At 51.0% G+C, this 17,997-nt stretch overlaps 1 protein-coding gene across 1 annotated transcript in view; it reads left to right on the forward strand.

The window, feature by feature from the left end:
• Positions 1-17,997, forward strand: part of GAREM2 (GRB2 associated regulator of MAPK1 subtype 2) — a 272,423-nt gene that overhangs the window by 129,182 nt on the left and 125,244 nt on the right. Inside the window, exon 2 of the mRNA XM_069728500.1 lies at positions 2,398-2,538. Coding sequence (XP_069584601.1) covers positions 2,398-2,538 — 141 coding nt within the window. The remainder of the gene's footprint in view (positions 1-2,397; positions 2,539-17,997) is intronic.

Consider the following 17,997-nt stretch of genomic DNA (forward strand, 5'->3'; position numbering starts at 1 on the left):
ATGAGGAGGCAGATGGTCTCCTGAGGGATCTCCTCCCAGACCTGGACTAAAGCATCCGCCAACTCCTGCACAGTCTGTGGTGCAGCGTGACGTTGGTGGATGGTGCGAGACATGATGTCCCAGATGTCCTCAATCGGATTCAGGTCTGGAGAACGGGCGGGCCAGTCCATAGCTTCAATGCCTTCATCTTGCAGGAACTGCTGACACTCTCCAGCCACATGAGGTCTGGCAGATGAAAGCAGGTTCACACTGAGCACATGTGACAGACGTGACAGAGTCTGGAGTCGCCATGGAGAGCGATCTGCTGCCTGCAACATCCTTCAGCATGACCGGTTTGGCAGTGGGTCAGTAATGGTGTGGGGTGGCATTTTTTTGGAGGGCCGCACAGCCCTCCATGTGCTCGCCAGAGGTAGCCTGCCTGCCATTAAGTACCGAGATGAGATCCTCAGACCCCTTGTGAGACCAGATGCTGATGGGGTTGGCCCTGGGTTCCTCCTAATGCAGGACAGTGCCAGACCTCATGTGGCTGGAGAGTGTCAGCAGTTACTGCAAGATGAAGGCATTGAAGCTATGGACTGGCCCGCCCATTCCCCAGACCTGAATCCGATTGACCACATCTGGGACATCATGTCTCGCTCCATCCACCAATGTCACTTTGCACCACAGACTGTCCAGGAGTTGGCGGATGCTTTAGTCCAGGTCTGGGAGGAGATCCCTCAGGAGACCATCCGCTGCCTCATCAGGGGCATGCCCAGGCATTGTACAGTAGGGAGGTCATACAGACACGTGGAGGCTACACACACTACTGAGCATCATTTCCTTGTCTTGAGGCATTTCCACTTAAGTTGGATCAGCCGGTAACTTCAATTTCCACTTTGAGTATCATTCCAAATCCAGACATCTGTGGGATATTAGTTGTGATTTACATTGATAATTGTTATGTTTTATTGTTCTGAACACATTCCACTATGCAATGGATAAAAATTTGCAACTGGAATATTTTATTCAGTGATATCTAGGAAGTGGGATCTTAGTGTTCCCTTTATTTTTTTGAGCAGTATATATATATATATATATATATATATATATATATATATAATAATGTGTGTCTTTATATTTCATAGAGAGATAGATAGAAGAATAGCGGGTAATTCATTTGCTGGCTTCTGTAAAATCAGTGCAGGAGCCGACAGAATAGAGGACATAGTTTACATACAGTAAATAGATGCAGAATAGTTAGATATATAGATGTCAGTGACCAATACAGTTAGTACAGTGTGTGTGATAATTACTGGACATGTATAAAATTAATAAAAGATTCTTTTTGGGGGAAAAAATGGTGTGGGCTCCCACGCAATTTTCGGAACCAGCAGAGGGAAAACCAGCACCTGGGGGCTGATAATAATAGCCTAGGAAGTGACCCCCCCCCCAGCATAAAAACATCAGCAGTCAGCCGCCCCAGAAAAGGCGTATCTCTAAGATGCGCCAATTCCGGTACTTAGCCTCGCTTTTCCCACTTGCCCTGTAGTGGTGGCATATGGGGTAATTATTGTGGGGTTGATATCACTTTTGTATTGTAAGGTGACATCAAGCCCGGCTTGGTAATGGAGAGGAGTCAATAAGACCCCTATCCATTACTAATCTTATAGTTGTTACAGGTTAAATAAAGACACAGCCAGAATAAAGTCTTTTAATGAAATAAAACACAATACAGTTTTCCCATTTTATTATTACTCCTAATCCATGCGACGCCCTCGATCTCCTGCAATAAAAATAAAATAACAAACCAACAATATACCATACCTGTCCGCCGTTGTGTCCCACGGCGTAATCCATATCTGGGGTATATACAGTTTACAACCTGGACGGTGCCAAGATGCGACCGCCCCGGCTGAAAACTACTCGTGAATGAGGAGATGCTGCGATCGGAGCCTCAGTGACTAGCGGTGACGTCACTGATGCTGCGCTACCTCACTGCCTGAACTGCGGTAACCTACCATGGGAAAATGCCAGTTCATTTTCCCACGCTCCAGAGTTCAACTCAGATCAGGCTGTGAGGCAGCGCAGCATCAGTGATGGCACCGCCGGGGGGCTGCGGTGTTGGGGTGCTCAGGTGTTGGGGGGGCTCCGGTACTGGGGTGTTGGGGTGCTCTGGTGTTGGGGTACTCGGTGTTGGGGGCTCCGGTGCTCCAGTGCTGCGAGGATCTGGTGATGCCGCCTGCGCTCGTCCTCTCACTGTGATCCATCCTTTGCCCTCTGTCTATGGACATTGTGTTACCAACAACCTGAGGGCGACCTCACCAATATTTGTAACTGGAACCCCTCGTTCCATGCTGGGGGTAGTGTTAATGGTGTAAGTATGTCTGATAGAGCCGCTAACTCTCTGTCTCCTCACAGGGGAGTACGTGGACGGCGTCAGCGACCAAGATGTCATCCTGATTCACTCCTGCCGACAATGGACGACGGTGACAGCGCATAGCCTGGAGGAGGGACACTACGTGATTGGGCCCAAGATCGATATTCCGCTGCAGTACCCAGGTAACGCGTCCGTCCGGACCCCTCTGGTGTATCACTAGATAATGTGTGCAGGGAAAAGCTGGTGCCCTGTATGTGACATTTAGGCTCTGGTGCCCTGTATGTGACATTTAGGCTCTGGTGTCCTGTATGTGACATTTAGGCTCTGGTGCCCTGTATGTGACATTTAGGCTCTGGTGCCCTGTATGTGACATTTAGGCTCTGGTGCCCTGTATGTGAGATTTAGGCTCTGGTGCCCTGTATGTGACATTTAGGCTCTGGTGACCTGTTTGTGGCATTTAGGCTCTGGTGTCCTGTATGTGACATTTAGGCTCTGGTGTCCTGTATGTGACATTTAGGCTCTGGTGCCCTGTATGTGACATTTAGGCTCTGGTGCCCTGTATGTGACATTTAGGCTCTGGTGTCCTGTATGTGACATTTAGGCTCTGGTGCCCTGTATGTGACATTTAGGCTCTGGTGCCCTGTATGTGAGATTTAGGCTCTGGTGCCCTGTATGTGACATTTAGGCTCTGGTGACCTGTTTGTGGCATTTAGGCTCTGGTGTCCTGTATGTGACATTTAGGCTCTGGTGTCCTGTATGTGACATTTAGGCTCTGGTGTCCTGTATGTGACATTTAGGCTCTGGTGTCCTGTATGTGACATTTAGGCTCTGGTGCCCTGTATGTGACATTTAGGCTCTGGTGCCCTGTATGTGACATTTAGGCTCTGGTGCCCTGTATGTGACATTTAGGCTCTGGTGACCTGTTTGTGGCATTTAGGCTCTGGTGTCCTGTATGTGACATTTAGGCTCTGGTGTCCTGTATGTGACATTTAGGCTTTGGTGACCTGTTTGTGGCATTTAGGCTTTGGTGACCTGTTTGTGACATTTAGGCTCTGGTGCCCTGTATGTGGCATTTAGACTCTGGTGTCCTGTATGTGACATTTAGGCTCTGGTGTCCTGTATGTGACATTTAGGCTCTGGTGTCCTGTATGTGACATTTAGGCTCTGGTGCCCTGTATGTGACATTTAGGCTCTGGTGACCTGTTTGTGGCATTTAGGCTCTGGTGCCCTGTATGTGACATTTAGGCTCTGGTGTCCTGTATGTGACATTTAGGCTCTGGTGTCCTGTATGTGACATTTAGACTCTGGTGTCCTGTATGTGGCATTTAGACTCTGGTGACCTGTTTGTGGCATTTAGGCTCTGGTGTCCTGTATGTGACATTTAGGCTCTGGTGCCCTGTATGTGACATTTAGGCTCTGGTGTCCTGTATGTGACATTTAGGCTCTGGTGCCCTGTATGTGACATTTAGGCTCTGGTGCCCTGTATGTGACATTTAGGCTCTGGTGCCCTGTATGTGACATTTAGGCTCTGGTGCCCTGTATGTGACATTTAGGCCCTGGTGTCCTGTATGTGACATTTAGGCTCTGGTGTCCTGTATGTGACATTTAGACTCTGGTGTCCTGTATGTGGCATTTAGACTCTGGTGACCTGTTTGTGGCATTTAGGCTCTGGTGTCCTGTATGTGACATTTAGGCTCTGGTGCCCTGTATGTGACATTTAGGCTCTGGTGTCCTGTATGTGACATTTAGGCTCTGGTGCCCTGTATGTGACATTTAGGCTCTGGTGCCCTGTATGTGACATTTAGGCTCTGGTGCCCTGTATGTGACATTTAGGCTCTGGTGACCTGTTTGTGGCGTTTAGGCTCTGGTGTCCTGTATGTGACATTTAGGCTCTGGTGCCCTGTATGTCGCATTTAGGCTCTGGTGCCCTGTATGTGACATTTAGGCTCTGGTGACCTGTATGTGACATTTAGGCTCTGGTGTCCTGTATGTGACATTTAGGCTCTGGTGCCCTGTATGTGACATTTAGGCTCTGGTGCCCTGTATGTGACATTTAGGCTCTGGTGCCCTGTATGTGACATTTAGGCTCTGGTGCCCTGTATGTGACATTTAGGCTCTGGTGCCCTGTATGTGACATTTAGGCTCTGGTGCCCTGTATGTGACATTTAGGCTCTGGTGACCTGTTTGTGGCATTTAGGCTCTGGTGTCCTGTATGTGACATTTAGGCTCTGGTGTACTGTATGTGACATTTAGGCTCTGGTGTCCTGTATGTGACATTTAGGCTCTGGTGCCCTGTATGTGGCATTTAGGCTCTGGTGCCCTGTATGTGACATTTAGGCTCTGGTGACCTGTTTGTGGCATTTAGGCTCTGGTGCCCTGTATGTGACATTTAGGCTCTGGTGTCCTGTATGTGACATTTAGACTCTGGTGTCCTGTATGTGGCATTTAGACTCTGGTGACCTGTTAGTGGCATTTAGGCTCTGGTGTCCTGTATGTGACATTTAGGCTCTGGTGCCCTGTATGTGACATTTAGGCTCTGGTGACCTGTATGTGACATTTAGGCTCTGGTGCCCTGTATGTGACATTTAGGCTCTGGTGCCCTGTATGTGACATTTAGGCTCTGGTGCCCTGTATGTGACATTTAGGCTCTGGTGACCTGTTTGTGGCATTTAGGCTCTGGTGTCCTGTATGTGACATTTAGGCTCTGGTGCCCTGTATGTCGCATTTAGGCTCTGGTGCCCTGTATGTGACATTTAGGCTCTGGTGACCTGTATGTGACATTTAGGCTCTGGTGCCCTGTATGTGACATTTAGGCTCTGGTGCCCTGTATGTGACATTTAGGCTCTGGTGCCCTGTATGTGACATTTAGGCTCTGGTGTCCTGTATGTGACATTTAGGCTCTGGTGCCCTGTATGTGACATTTAGGCTCTGGTGCCCTGTATGTGACATTTAGGCTCTGGTGCCCTGTATGTGACATTTAGGCTCTGGTGACCTGTTTGTGGCATTTAGGCTCTGGTGTCCTGTATGTGACATTTAGGCTCTGGTGCCCTGCCCTGTATGTCGCATTTAGGCTCTGGTGCCCTGTATGTGACATTTAGGCTCTGGTGACCTGTTTGTGGCATTTAGGCTCTGGTGCCCTGTATGTGACATTTAGGCTCTGGTGTCCTGTATGTGACATTTAGGCTCTGGTGCCCTGTATGTGACATTTAGACTCTGGTGACCTGTATGTGCCATTTAGACTCTGGTGTCCTGTATGTGACATTTAGGCTCTGGTGCCCTGTATGTGACATTTAGGCTCTGGTGACCTGTTTGTGGCATTTAGGCTCTGGTGTCCTGTATGTGACATTTAGGCTCTGGTGCCCTGTATGTCGCATTTAGGCTCTGGTGCCCTGTATGTGACATTTAGGCTCTGGTGACCTGTTTGTGGCATTTAGGCTCTGGTGCCCTGTATGTGACATTTAGGCTCTGGTGTCCTGTATGTGACATTTAGGCTCTGGTGCCCTGTATGTGACATTTAGACTCTGGTGACCTGTATGTGCCATTTAGACTCTGGTGTCCTGTATGTGACATTTAGGCTCTGGTGCCCTGTATGTGGCATTTAGGCTCTGGTGTCCTGTATGTGACATTTAGGCTCTGGTGCCCTGTATGTGGCATTTAGGCTCTGGTGTCCTGTATGTGACATTTAGGCTCTGGTGCCCTGTATGTGCCATTTAGACTCTGGTGACCTGTATGTGACATTTAGGCTCTGGTGTCCTGTATGTGCCATTTAGGCTCTGGTGCCCTGTATGTGACATTTAGGCTCTGGTGCCCTGTATGTGACATTTAGGCTCTGGTGACCTGTATGTGCCATTTAGACTCTGGTGTCCTGTATGTGACATTTAGGCTCTGGTGCCCTGTATGTGGCATTTAGGCCCTGGTGTCCTGTATGTGACATTTAGACTCTGGTGTCCTGTATGTGACATTTAGGCTCTGGTGTCCTGTATGTGGCATTTAGGCTCTGGTGCCCTGTATGTGCCATTTAGACTCTGGTGACCTGTATGTGGCATTTAGACTCTGGTGCCCTGTATGTGACATTTAGACTCTGGTGACCTGTATGTGCCATTTAGACTCTGGTGACCTGTATGTGGCATTTAGGCTCTGGTGCCCTGTATGTGACATTTAGGCTCTGGTGCCCTGTATGTGACATTTAGGCTCTGGTGTCCTGTATGTGGCATTTAGGCTCTGGTGTCCTGTATGTGGCATTTAGGCTCTGGTGACCTGTTTGTGGCATTTAGGCTCTGGTGACCTGTTTGTGGCATTTAGGCTTTGGTGACCTGTTTGTGGCATTTAGGCTCTGGTGACCTGTTTGTGACATTTAGGCTCTGGTGTCCTGTATGTGGCATTTAGGCTTTGGTGCCCTGTATGTGACATTTAGACTCTGGTGACCTGTTTGTGGCATTTAGGCTCTGGTGACCTGTTTGTGGCATTTAGGCTCTGGTGACCTGTTTGTGACATTTAGGCTCTGCTGTCCTGTATGTGGCATTTAGGCTTTGGTGACCTGTTTGTGGCATTTAGGCTCTGGTGTCCTGTATGTGACATTTAGGCTCTGGTGTCCTGTATGTGGCATTTAGGCTCTGGTGACCTGTTTGTGGCATTTAGGCTCTGGTGACCTGTTTGTGGCATTTAGGCTCTGGTGACCTGTTTGTGGCATTTAGGCTTTGGTGACCTGTTTGTGGCATTTAGGCTCTGGTGACCTGTTTGTGACATTTAGGCTCTGGTGTCCTGTATGTGGCATTTAGGCTTTGGTGACCTGTTTGTGGCATTTAGGCTCTGGTGCCCTGTATGTGACATTTAGGCTCTGGTGTCCTGTATGTGACATTTAGGCTCTGGTGCCCGGTTGCGACTTCCCCCCTTTGGCAGCTCCCCACGGGTCCCATTCACCCTTTCTATAATTCTTCGTCCTGTTTTGCCTCCATTTGTCTTTTTCTGTGGCGGCGACTTTACTTCTCTGTAGACCCCGATCCCTGATCTCTGCCGCTTTATCTTCTGATTCACGGGACAGGAAGCTCTGCAGCGCCAGCCTCTTCGGTGACAGTAATTACAGGCTGTACCAGGCGCTTGACACGGACGCCCCCGATAATTACACCTTCCAGCTGTGACATAATAAAAATCATATTATCGTTGTTAATCTTCTACCCAGGAGATGGTTTTATGTTGGAGAAACAGGACGGGAACAGTTGGCGAAGCCGCGGCCATAAACGTGACGTTCCCGCACATTCTCAATCACTGAGCGGTGTACCGGCCCCGTGATTGCTCTGTATCTGGCACATCCACTGGCACTACCCCTGTGTGACATCTGTCACCACCCTCATCCCACGTCCTGAAGATTGTCCCGGAACATTTATGTTAAACTATATGATATTTTATATTTGAATACAGGAAATAAGCAGGGGCGGGGCATGAGGAGTAGAGATCTACCAAGCCCCGCCCAAGCTCAAGGAGCAGCCATAGAAGATGGTTGTCCTTTGTTGTGTCCTTACTATGAGGGACCTGCTCTAGTTATCACTACATACTATAGAGGCAGACCATGAAGTCGTGATGGAGCCCTTGGAATTTGAGGTGCCAAACATGGCTGGTTCTCTTTCCATTCTATTTTATGATGGGGTAATGAGAACCTCCAGAGGATATTGGGGTAACAAGAACCTCCAGAGGATGATGGGATAACAAAAGCCTAGAGAGGATGATGGAATAACAAGAATCTCTAGAGGAGCCATCTTATTAGAACCAAGGTCATAGAAATCTCTTCTGTGTTGGCTAGCCATTTCTTTTCCTAATCCCTGCTTTCTCTTGTAGCCTTTTCCAAGGATTAGCTCAGTTACAGCAGCCATTTCCATTAGCTATGGAGCTTTGGGTAGTCACCGGGTCACTCAGGTTCCATTGAGAGGCAGAGTCCTTCCAGTCCCCAATTCTGTGCACCTCAAGCTCAGAACATTAAGTTTTACCCTACAGTGAGTGTAGTGCCTGATCCATGAAAGGGAGTAAAATGCTGGGGGAAATGGAGAGACCGTGAGCGGAGGGGACTAGAGAAACTGTGGGCGGAGGTGACTAGAGAGACCATGGACGGAGGTGACTAGAGAGACCGTGGACGGAGGTGACTAGAGAGACCGTGGGTGGAGGTGACTAGAGAGACCATGGACGGAGGTGACTAGAGAGACCATGGACGGAGGTGACTAGAGAGACCATGGGCAGAGGTGACTAGAGAGACCGTGGGCGGAGGTGACTAGAGAGACCGTGGACGGAGGTGACTAGAGAGACCGTGGGCGGAGGTGACTAGAGAGACCATGGACGGAGGTGACTAGAGAGACCATGGACGGAGGTGACTAGAGAGACCATGGACGGAGGTGACTAGAGAGACCATGGGCGGAGGTGACTAGAGAGACCATGGGCGGAGGTGACTAGAGAGACCATGGACGGAGGTGACTAGAGAGACCATGGACGGAGGTGACTAGAGAGACCATGGACGGAGGTGACTAGAGAGACCATGGGCGGAGGTGACTAGAGAGACCATGGGTGGAGGTGACTAGAGAGACCGTGGGTGGAGGTGACTAGAGAGACCGTGGGTGGAGGTCACTAGAGAGACCATGGGTGGAGGGGACGAGAGAGACCGTGGTCGGAGGTGACTAGAGAGACCGTGGTCGGAGGTGACTAGAGAGACCGTGGGCGGAGGTGACTAGAGAGACCGTGGACGGAGGTGACTAGAGAGACCATGGACGGAGGGGACTAGAGAGACCGTGGACGGAGGTGACTAGAGAGACCATGGGCGGAGGTGACTAGAGAGACCGTGGACGGAGGTGACTAGAGAGACCATGGACGGAGGTGACTAGAGAGACCGTGGACGGAGGTGACTAGAGAGACCGTGGGCGGAGGTGACTAGAGAGACCGTGGACGGAGGTGACTAGAGAGACCGTGGGCAGAGGTGACTAGAGAGACCATGGACGGAGGTGACTAGAGAGACCATGGACGGAGGTGACTAGAGAGACCATGGACGGAGGGGACAGGAGAGACCGTGGGCGGAGGTGACTAGAGAGACCGTGGGCGGAGGGGACAGGAGACACCGTGGGCGGAGGGGACAGGAGACACCGTGGGCGGAGGGGACAGGAGACACCGTGGGCGGAGGGGACATGAGAGACCATGGGCGATGGGAACAGCAGAGGCCCAGGGCAGAAGGAACAGGAGAGACCCAGGTGGAGGGTACGAGAGAAGCCCTCGGCCCCTGGGTGGAGGGAATGGCAAAGGCTGTGGGAGGAGGTAATGGGAGAGGCCGTGGGAGGAGGTAATGGGAGAGGCCGTGGGAGGAGGGGATGGTAAAGGCCCCTGGGGCAGAGGGGACGGGAAAAGCCGTGGGAGGAGGTAATGGGAGAGGCTGTGGGAGGAGGTAATGGGAGAGGCTGTGGGAGGAGGTAATGGGAGAGGCTGTGGGAGGAGGTAATGGGAGAGGCTGTGGGAGGAGGTAATGGGAGAGGCCGTGGGAGGAGGTAATGGGAGAGGCCGTGGGAGGAGGTAATGGGAGAGGCCGTGGGAGGAGGTAATGGGAGAGGCTGTGGGAGGAGGTAATGGGAGAGGCCGTGGGAGGAGGTAATGGGAGAGGCTGTGGGAGGAGGGGATTGGAAAGGCTGTGGGAGGAGGTAATGGGAGAGGCTGTGGGAGGAGGTAATGGGAGAGGCTGTGGGAGGAGGTAATGGGAGAGGCTGTGGGAGGAGGGGATTGGAAAGGCTGTGGGAGGAGGGTGTGGTAAAGGCACCTGGGGCGGAGGGGACGGGAAAGGCCGTGGGAGGAGGGAACGAGAGAGGCCCTGGGCCGAGGGGACGGGAAAGGCCCCTGGCGCAGAGGGTATAGGAGAATAAACAGGAGCCATGTCTGGGACTCACATATTGATGACGTATCCGTAGCCACGTTCTACAGTTCACCTCCCTGCTCGATACGTCATCACAATGCAAGTCCCGGACGACTCCGTTACTGTCCATTATGTGGGGAAAGGGAGTGATGAAAGTTTACTCAATGTATCAGCTAGAAAGGAGCAGAAATCCTGGAGGTATAAGAAGAGTTTCCGCCTCTGATGCTTTCACCATCCAGCCTCCTCCTATGGCGGCAGATCGTCAGGAAGAGGCGATGTGAGGCCACTGGCGTCCGTTCTGTGGACTCATCGTTTTCTGGGATTAGGGTCACTTAGCTCGTATCGCTGTCTGCGCGGTCGCCTCTGGTATTTAAGGGCTCTGAGATCATCTCCATTGAGCGGGGACTTAATGAAGGTTCTTAGAGTATTTCATTCTGACATTGATTCGCCCTCATGAATTACTAATGTGAATTGTATCCTGAACGGGATGTGCTGTGCTCTGCGAGGCCGCGACCAGGAGAACGTGTTAACCTCACCCCATCCTCATTCATAAACCTCCAGCCAGTCATACGTGGCGCTGGGCTCCAGAACAGCCCCCACAGCCGGGATTCAAGAGCGCCAATAATATATACACGTCCCCTGCAGCCCACAATCTGCGTAATATTAAGTCTTCTACTCCAGTTACATCCAGAGCTGCAGACACCTCTATTGCAAGAACAGGGATCCCTGAGAGTGAGGACCAGTGGTGGACCAAGCAGTGGTGCTGGATTATACCTCTACCCCTCCGAATCCACTGATATCACCTGCACCCACCATAGAAATCTTCTAATATGTCCAGCACCCACTATTGAGATCCACCAAGGTCACTGGCACCCAACAGAAATCCCATGAGGTCACCAACACCCACCATAGAGATCCACTGAGGACACCAGCACCCCCCATAGAAATCCACTGAGAACACCAGCACCCCCCATAGAGATCCACTGAGGACACCAGCACCCCCCATAGAAATCCACTGAGAACACCAGCACCCCCCATAGAGATCCACTGAGGACACCAACACCCACCATAGAGATCCACTGAGGACACCAGCACCCCCCATAGAAATCCACTGAGGACACCAGCACCCCCCATAGAGATCCACTGAGGACACCAGCACCCCCCATAGAGATCCACTGAGGACACCAACACCCACCATAGAGATCCACTGAGGACACCAGCACCCCCCATAGAGATCCACTGAGGACACCAGCACCCACTATTGAGATCCACCAAGGTCACTGGCACCCAACAGAAATCCCATGAGGTCACCAACACACACCATAGAGATCCACTGAGGACACCAACACCCACCATAGAGATCCACTGAGGACACCAGCACCCACCATAGATATCCACTGAGGACACCAGCACCCCCCATAGAGATCCACTGAGGACACCAACACCCACCATAGAGATCCACTGAGGACACCAGCACCCCCCATAGAGATCCACTGAGGACACCAGCACCCCCCATAGAGATCCACTGAGGACACCAGCACCCCCCATAGAGATCCACTGAGGACACCAGCACCCCCCATAGAGATCCACTGAGGACACCAGCACCCACCATAGAGATCCACTGAGGACACCAGCACCCCCCATAGAGATCCACTGAGGACACCAGCACCCACCATAGAGATCCACTGAGGACACCAGCACCCCCCATAGATATCCACTGAGGACACCAGCACCCCCCATAGAGATCCACTGAGGACACCAGCACCCCCCATAGAGATCCACTGAGGACACCAGCACCCCCCATAGAGATCCACTGAGGACACCAGCACCCCCCATAGAGATCCACTGAGGACACCAGCACCCACCATAGAGATCCACTGAGGACACCAACACCCACCATAGAGATCCACTGAGGACACCAGCACCCCCCATAGAGATCCACTGAGGACACCAGCACCCCCCATAGAGATCCACTGAGAACACCAGCACCCACCATAGAGATCCACTGAGGACACCAGCACCCCCCATAGATATCCACTGACGACACCAGCACCCACCATAGAGATCCACTGAGGACACCAGCACCCCCCATAGATATCCACTGACGACACCAGCACCCACCATAGAGATCCACTGAGGACACCAGCACCCACCATAGAGATCCACTGAGGACACCAACACCCACCATAGAGATCCACTGAGGACACCAGCACCCACCATAGAGATCCACTGAGGACACCAGCACCCACCATAGAGATCCACTGAGGACACCAGCACCCACGATAGAGATCCACTGAGGACACCAACACCCACCATAGAGATCCACTGAGGACACCAGCACCCCCCATAGATATCCACTGAGGACACCAGCACCCACCATAGAGATCCACTGAGGACACCAGCACCCCCCATAGATATCCACTGAGAACACCAGCACCCACCATAGAGATCCACTGAGGACACCAGCACCAACCATAGAGATCCTCTGAGGTAACCAGCACCCACCATAGAGATCCACTGAGGACACCAGCACCCACTATAGAGATCTACTGATGTCAGCAGCACCCACCATAGAGATCCACTGAGGTAACCAGCACCCGCCATAGAGATCCACTGACGTCACCAGCACCCACCATAGAGATCCCTTGAGGTCTCCAGCACCCACCATAGACATCCCTTGAGGTCTCCAGCACCCACCATAGACATCCCTTAAGGTCTCCAGCACCCACCATAGCGATCCCTTGAGGTCTCCAGCACCCACCATAGCGATCCCTTGAGGTCTCCAGTATCCACCATAGAAATCCCTTGAGGTCTCCAGCACCCACCATAGCGATCCCTTGAGGTCTCCAGTACCCACCATAGAAATCCCTTGAGGTCTCCAGCACCCACCATAGCGATCCCTTGAGGTCTCCAGCACCCACCATAGCGATCCCTTGAGGTCTCCAGCACCCACCATAGACATCCCTTGAGGTCTCCAGCACCCACCATAGCGATCCCTTGAGGTCTCCAGCACCCACCATAGACATCCCTTGAGGTCTCCAGCACCCACCATAGCGATTCCTTGAGGTCTCCAGCACCCACCATAGACATCCCTTGAGGTCTCCAGCACCCACCATAGACATCCCTTGAGGTCTCCAGCACCCACCATAGTGATCCCTTGAGGTCTCCAGCACCCACCATAGACATCCATTGAGGTCTCCAGCACCCACCATAGACATCCCTTGAGGTCTCCAGCACCCACCATAGCGATCCCTTAAGGTCTCCAGCACCCACCATAGACATCCCTTGAGGTCTCCAGCACCCACCATAGCGATCCCTTAAGGTCTCCAGCACCCACCATAGACATTCCTTGAGGTCTCCAGCACCCACCATAGACATCCCTTGAGGTCTCCAGCACCCACCACAGCGATCCATTAAGGTCTCCAGCACCCACCATAGACATTCCTTGAGGTCTCCAGCACCCACCATAGCGATCCCTTAAGGTCTCCAGCACCCACCATAGACATTCCTTGAGGTCTCCAGCACCCACCATAGACATCCCTTGAGGTCTCCAGCACCCACCACAGCGATCCATTAAGGTCTCCAGCACCCACCATAGACATCCCTTGAGGTCTCCAGCACCCACCACAGCGATCCATTAAGGTCTCCAGCACCCACCTTAGACATCCCTTGAGGTCTCCAGCACCCACCATAGACATCCTTTGAGGTCTCCAGCACCCACCATAGCGATCCCTTGAGGTCTCCAGCACCCACCATAGACATCCCTTGAGGTCTCCAGCACCCACCATAGTGATCCCTTGAGGTCTCCAGCACCCACCATAGACATCCCTTGAGGTCTCCAGCACCCACCATAGCGATCCCTTGAGGTCTCCAGCACTCACCATAGACATCCATTGAGGTCTCCAGCACCCACCACAGCGATCCCTTAAGGTCTCCAGCACCCACCATAGACATTCCTTGAGGTCTCCAGCACCCACCATAGACACCCCTTAAGGTCTCCAGCACCCACCATAGACATTCCTTGAGGTCTCCAGCACCCACCATAGACATCCCTTGAGGTCTCCAGCACCCACCATAGCGATCCCTTAAGGTCTCCAGCACCCACCATAGCGATCCCTTAAGGTCTCCAGCAACCACTATAGAGATCACTTGCAGTCATCAGCACCCACATAGAGATTCCCTGATGTCACTAGCACCCATAAGAGATCAACTGAATTGCCTACACTCACTGTAGAGATCCACTGACGTCACTGTCAACCACCATAGAGATCCACTGAGGTCCTGAGGTCACTTGTGCCCACCATAGGAATCTCCTGAGGTTATCGGTACCCACCATGAGGATACACTGAGGTCCCTGGAACCCACCATTGAGATCCTCTAATATTTCAGCACCCACCACAGGGATCTAGGATCAACTGACAGCACTAGAAGCCAACATCTTCCCACAGTGGAGTTGTATACAGCCTGGACAATCGTCCTTCTTGTTGGTTTGGTTTGTTACAGTGTGTCAGTCTGCAGTCCATGTCACAAAGGATTGTGGGATTGGATACAATTGTAACAGCCTTTGTATCTGTCAGATCAGGTTTTCAGTCTCTGGATTTATGTGCCATTCACAGTCAGCAAGCAGAGATGGTGAAAACAGTGATGGATGGGACCACAAAGTCTAGGAGAACACTGCTGTATACTGGGGGTTGTAGTCCTTATCCCCTCTGAGCAGGTCCCTCTGGGGTCCGATGTCTCCGAGTCTGCGGGACGTGTCGCTGACACTGGAGGATCCCTGGTCTTCAGGGAAGGCAGAGTGCAGACATCCAGAGGATGTGAGCTCAGTAAAATCCAATATTTACTCCGGAAGGAAGACAGATGATAGCGGGATTATTACAGGATCCCCAGGGGAGGGCACAGGATAATTGCTGGAGCAGGTAAAACCATGGAGGAGGGGAGGAGGCCAGGGTCACAGGAGGGGAGGAGGCCGGGGTCACAGGAAGATACAGATGTAATCCAGGGAGGAGATACATTGGCCCAGGCTGATGGAGACAGTGATGGCAGGAGACGGCATCCCCTCTGTCCGGGGGCCCAGCTGGTATAATTTGGGTCATTAGGGCCCCACTATGGGCCCAGCAGATGCCGCCTCTTCTGTGGTGCCAGGATCTTGGTTTCAATAGAAGCAATTTTCTGAATTTTGTCCCATTACGGCCAGCTATTCTCAATGATGGTTAAAGGAATTGACTCCGCAGAGGAAGGACCGGCGACAGGTAGCCGATCCCTGGGGGTCTGACTGCTGGGACCATAGCTGTCATCAGAGGGGGACACCAGAGCCCTGTTCTCCGAACCTTTATAAAGACATTTCCACATCTTCCATCCATTCCACATTCTCAGCTGAGTGACCCCTGACCTCCACAGGGTTGATTGACAGCTCGTAACCAGTCCAAGGTGCAACATTCCTGGGCCTCAATGCGAGATCTACAACTGTCCCCCACCCACCATGGGTTGTTTACAACATCAGTGCTTACTTGTAGAGAAGCCATTGTGCCCCCCCATGACCCACCCACTAGCACACTGCCTATTAGTAAATGTCACATTAGAACGGTGCGCCCTCTACAGGTCTCACACTGACATGATTCCACACTCCGTGCTCCAGCAGATGGTGACGATCACCGGGCCCGGATTCACTTGGCACCGGATTTTGCCATCTCCGGTACAGTCAGCACAGAGCGCCACATTCTCCGAATCACAGTAATTAATCGCAGCCCCCGACTCAATGGCTGCCTATTAATTACATTCCACCAGTTATCGAGCTCTGGTCGTCGCCAGTCAGACCCGGGCACAGTCACCGAGAACAGGAGCCGCCATCTGACGACCAGCTTATAATTAATGGAAATTCATCAGTGGGTGGAAGTGGATCGATGCCATGGAAGCCGTGAACGAGCCGCCTGTGCACTGCGCCTCCCTGGCATCGCACCAGTCGTAAGCAGGGACACGTTCACCGTCCACTCGTGGGCACGTACACCATGTTCCAAATTATTATGCCAATGACATTTTTCTCGGATTTTCCTAAATGGTCGGTGCAGATGACAGTCAGTCTAATAAAAGTCATCACCCGTTAGATTATACATCAAATTTTATTGAAGAAACCTCCCAATGATAACAGTATAATCTCCAAAATGAATAAAACCCCACAATGCACTGTTCCAAATTATTAGGCACAGTAGAATTTCTAACCATTTGATATAAAGAACTGAAAATGCTCATTTGTGGAATTTGCAGCATTAGGAGGTCACATTCACTGAACAAAAAAGCTGTTTAACCCCAAAACCTCCTAACAGGCCAAGTTACATGTAACATAGGAGCCTTCTTTGATGTCACCTTCACAATTCTTGCATCCATTGATCTTGTGAGTTTTTGGAGAGTTTCTGCTTGTATTTCTTCCCTCCCAGAGCTGCTGTTTTGATGTGAACTGCCTCCCACCCTCATAGATCTTGTGCTGGATGATTCTCCAAAGGTTCTCTATAGGGGTTGAGGTCAGGTGATGATGGCGGCCGCACCATGAGTTTATCTCCTTTTATGCCCATAGCAGCCAATGACTCAGAGGTTTCTTTGCAGCATGAGATGGGGCATTGTCAGCATGAAGATGATTTTGCTCCTGACGTTTCTGCTTTTTAGACCATGGAAGAAAGTTGTCAGTCAAAAACTCTATATACTCTGCAGAGGTCATTTTCACACCTTCAGGAACCTTAAAGGGCCCTACCAGCTTTTTCCCCTTGTTTTCAGCTTAAAACATGACTCCTCCACCTCCTTGCTGATGTCACAGCCTTGTTGGGACATGGTGGCCACCACCAACCATCCACTACTCCATCCATCTGGACCATCCAGGGTTGCTCGACACTCATCAGTAAACAAGACTGTTCGGAAATTAGTCTTCATGTATGTCTGGGCCCACTGCAACCGTTTCTGCTTGTGAACACTGTTTAGGGGTGGCCGAATAGTAGGTTTATGCACCACAGCAAGCCTTTGAAGGATCCTACACCTTGAGATTCGAGGGACTTCAGAGGCACCAGCAGCTTCAAATATCTGTTTGCTGCTTTGTAATGGTATTTTGGCAGCTGCTCTCTTAATCCCATGAATTTGTCTGGCAGAAACCTTCCTCATTATGCCTTTATCAGCACGAACACATTGTGCTCAGATTCAGTCACAAATCTCTTCACAGTATAATGATCACTCTTAAGTTTTCGTGAAATATCTAATGTTTTCATCCCTTGTCCAAGGCATTGCACTATTTAATGCTTTTCAGCAGCAGAGAGATCCTTTTTATTTCCCATATTGCTTGAAAACTGTGGCCTGCTTAATAATGTGGAGCATCATTTTTAAATAGTTTTCCTTTAATTAGAATCACCTGGAAAACTAATTATCACATGTGTTTAAGATTGATTTCAGTGATCTATTGAGCCCTGAGACACAATAACATCCACGAGTTTATTTGAAAAACAAAACAATTAAATCTTTATGACACTTCAATCCAATTTGCATAATAATTTGGAACACGGTGTCCATCATCCCTGGGGGCATCACTATTACTATGGCATGGCAAATTTGCCGCACTGAAAAACAGACAAGCCAAATGCCCCTGGCACATGTGTGATTGATCTATGGGCTACAGCGTGGCACATGGCCTTGTGTTTCCCTCTGTAGTTGGGAAAATTATTGTGAAAATGTTGTGACTATAAAGCCTTCACTGCCGTGTGATCACTAAAATGGTGAATACCTACAAGGT

The sequence above is a fragment of the Ranitomeya imitator genome, chromosome 5 (genome assembly GCF_032444005.1).
Source record: "Ranitomeya imitator isolate aRanImi1 chromosome 5, aRanImi1.pri, whole genome shotgun sequence".
NCBI classification, from domain to species: domain Eukaryota; kingdom Metazoa; phylum Chordata; class Amphibia; order Anura; family Dendrobatidae; genus Ranitomeya; species Ranitomeya imitator.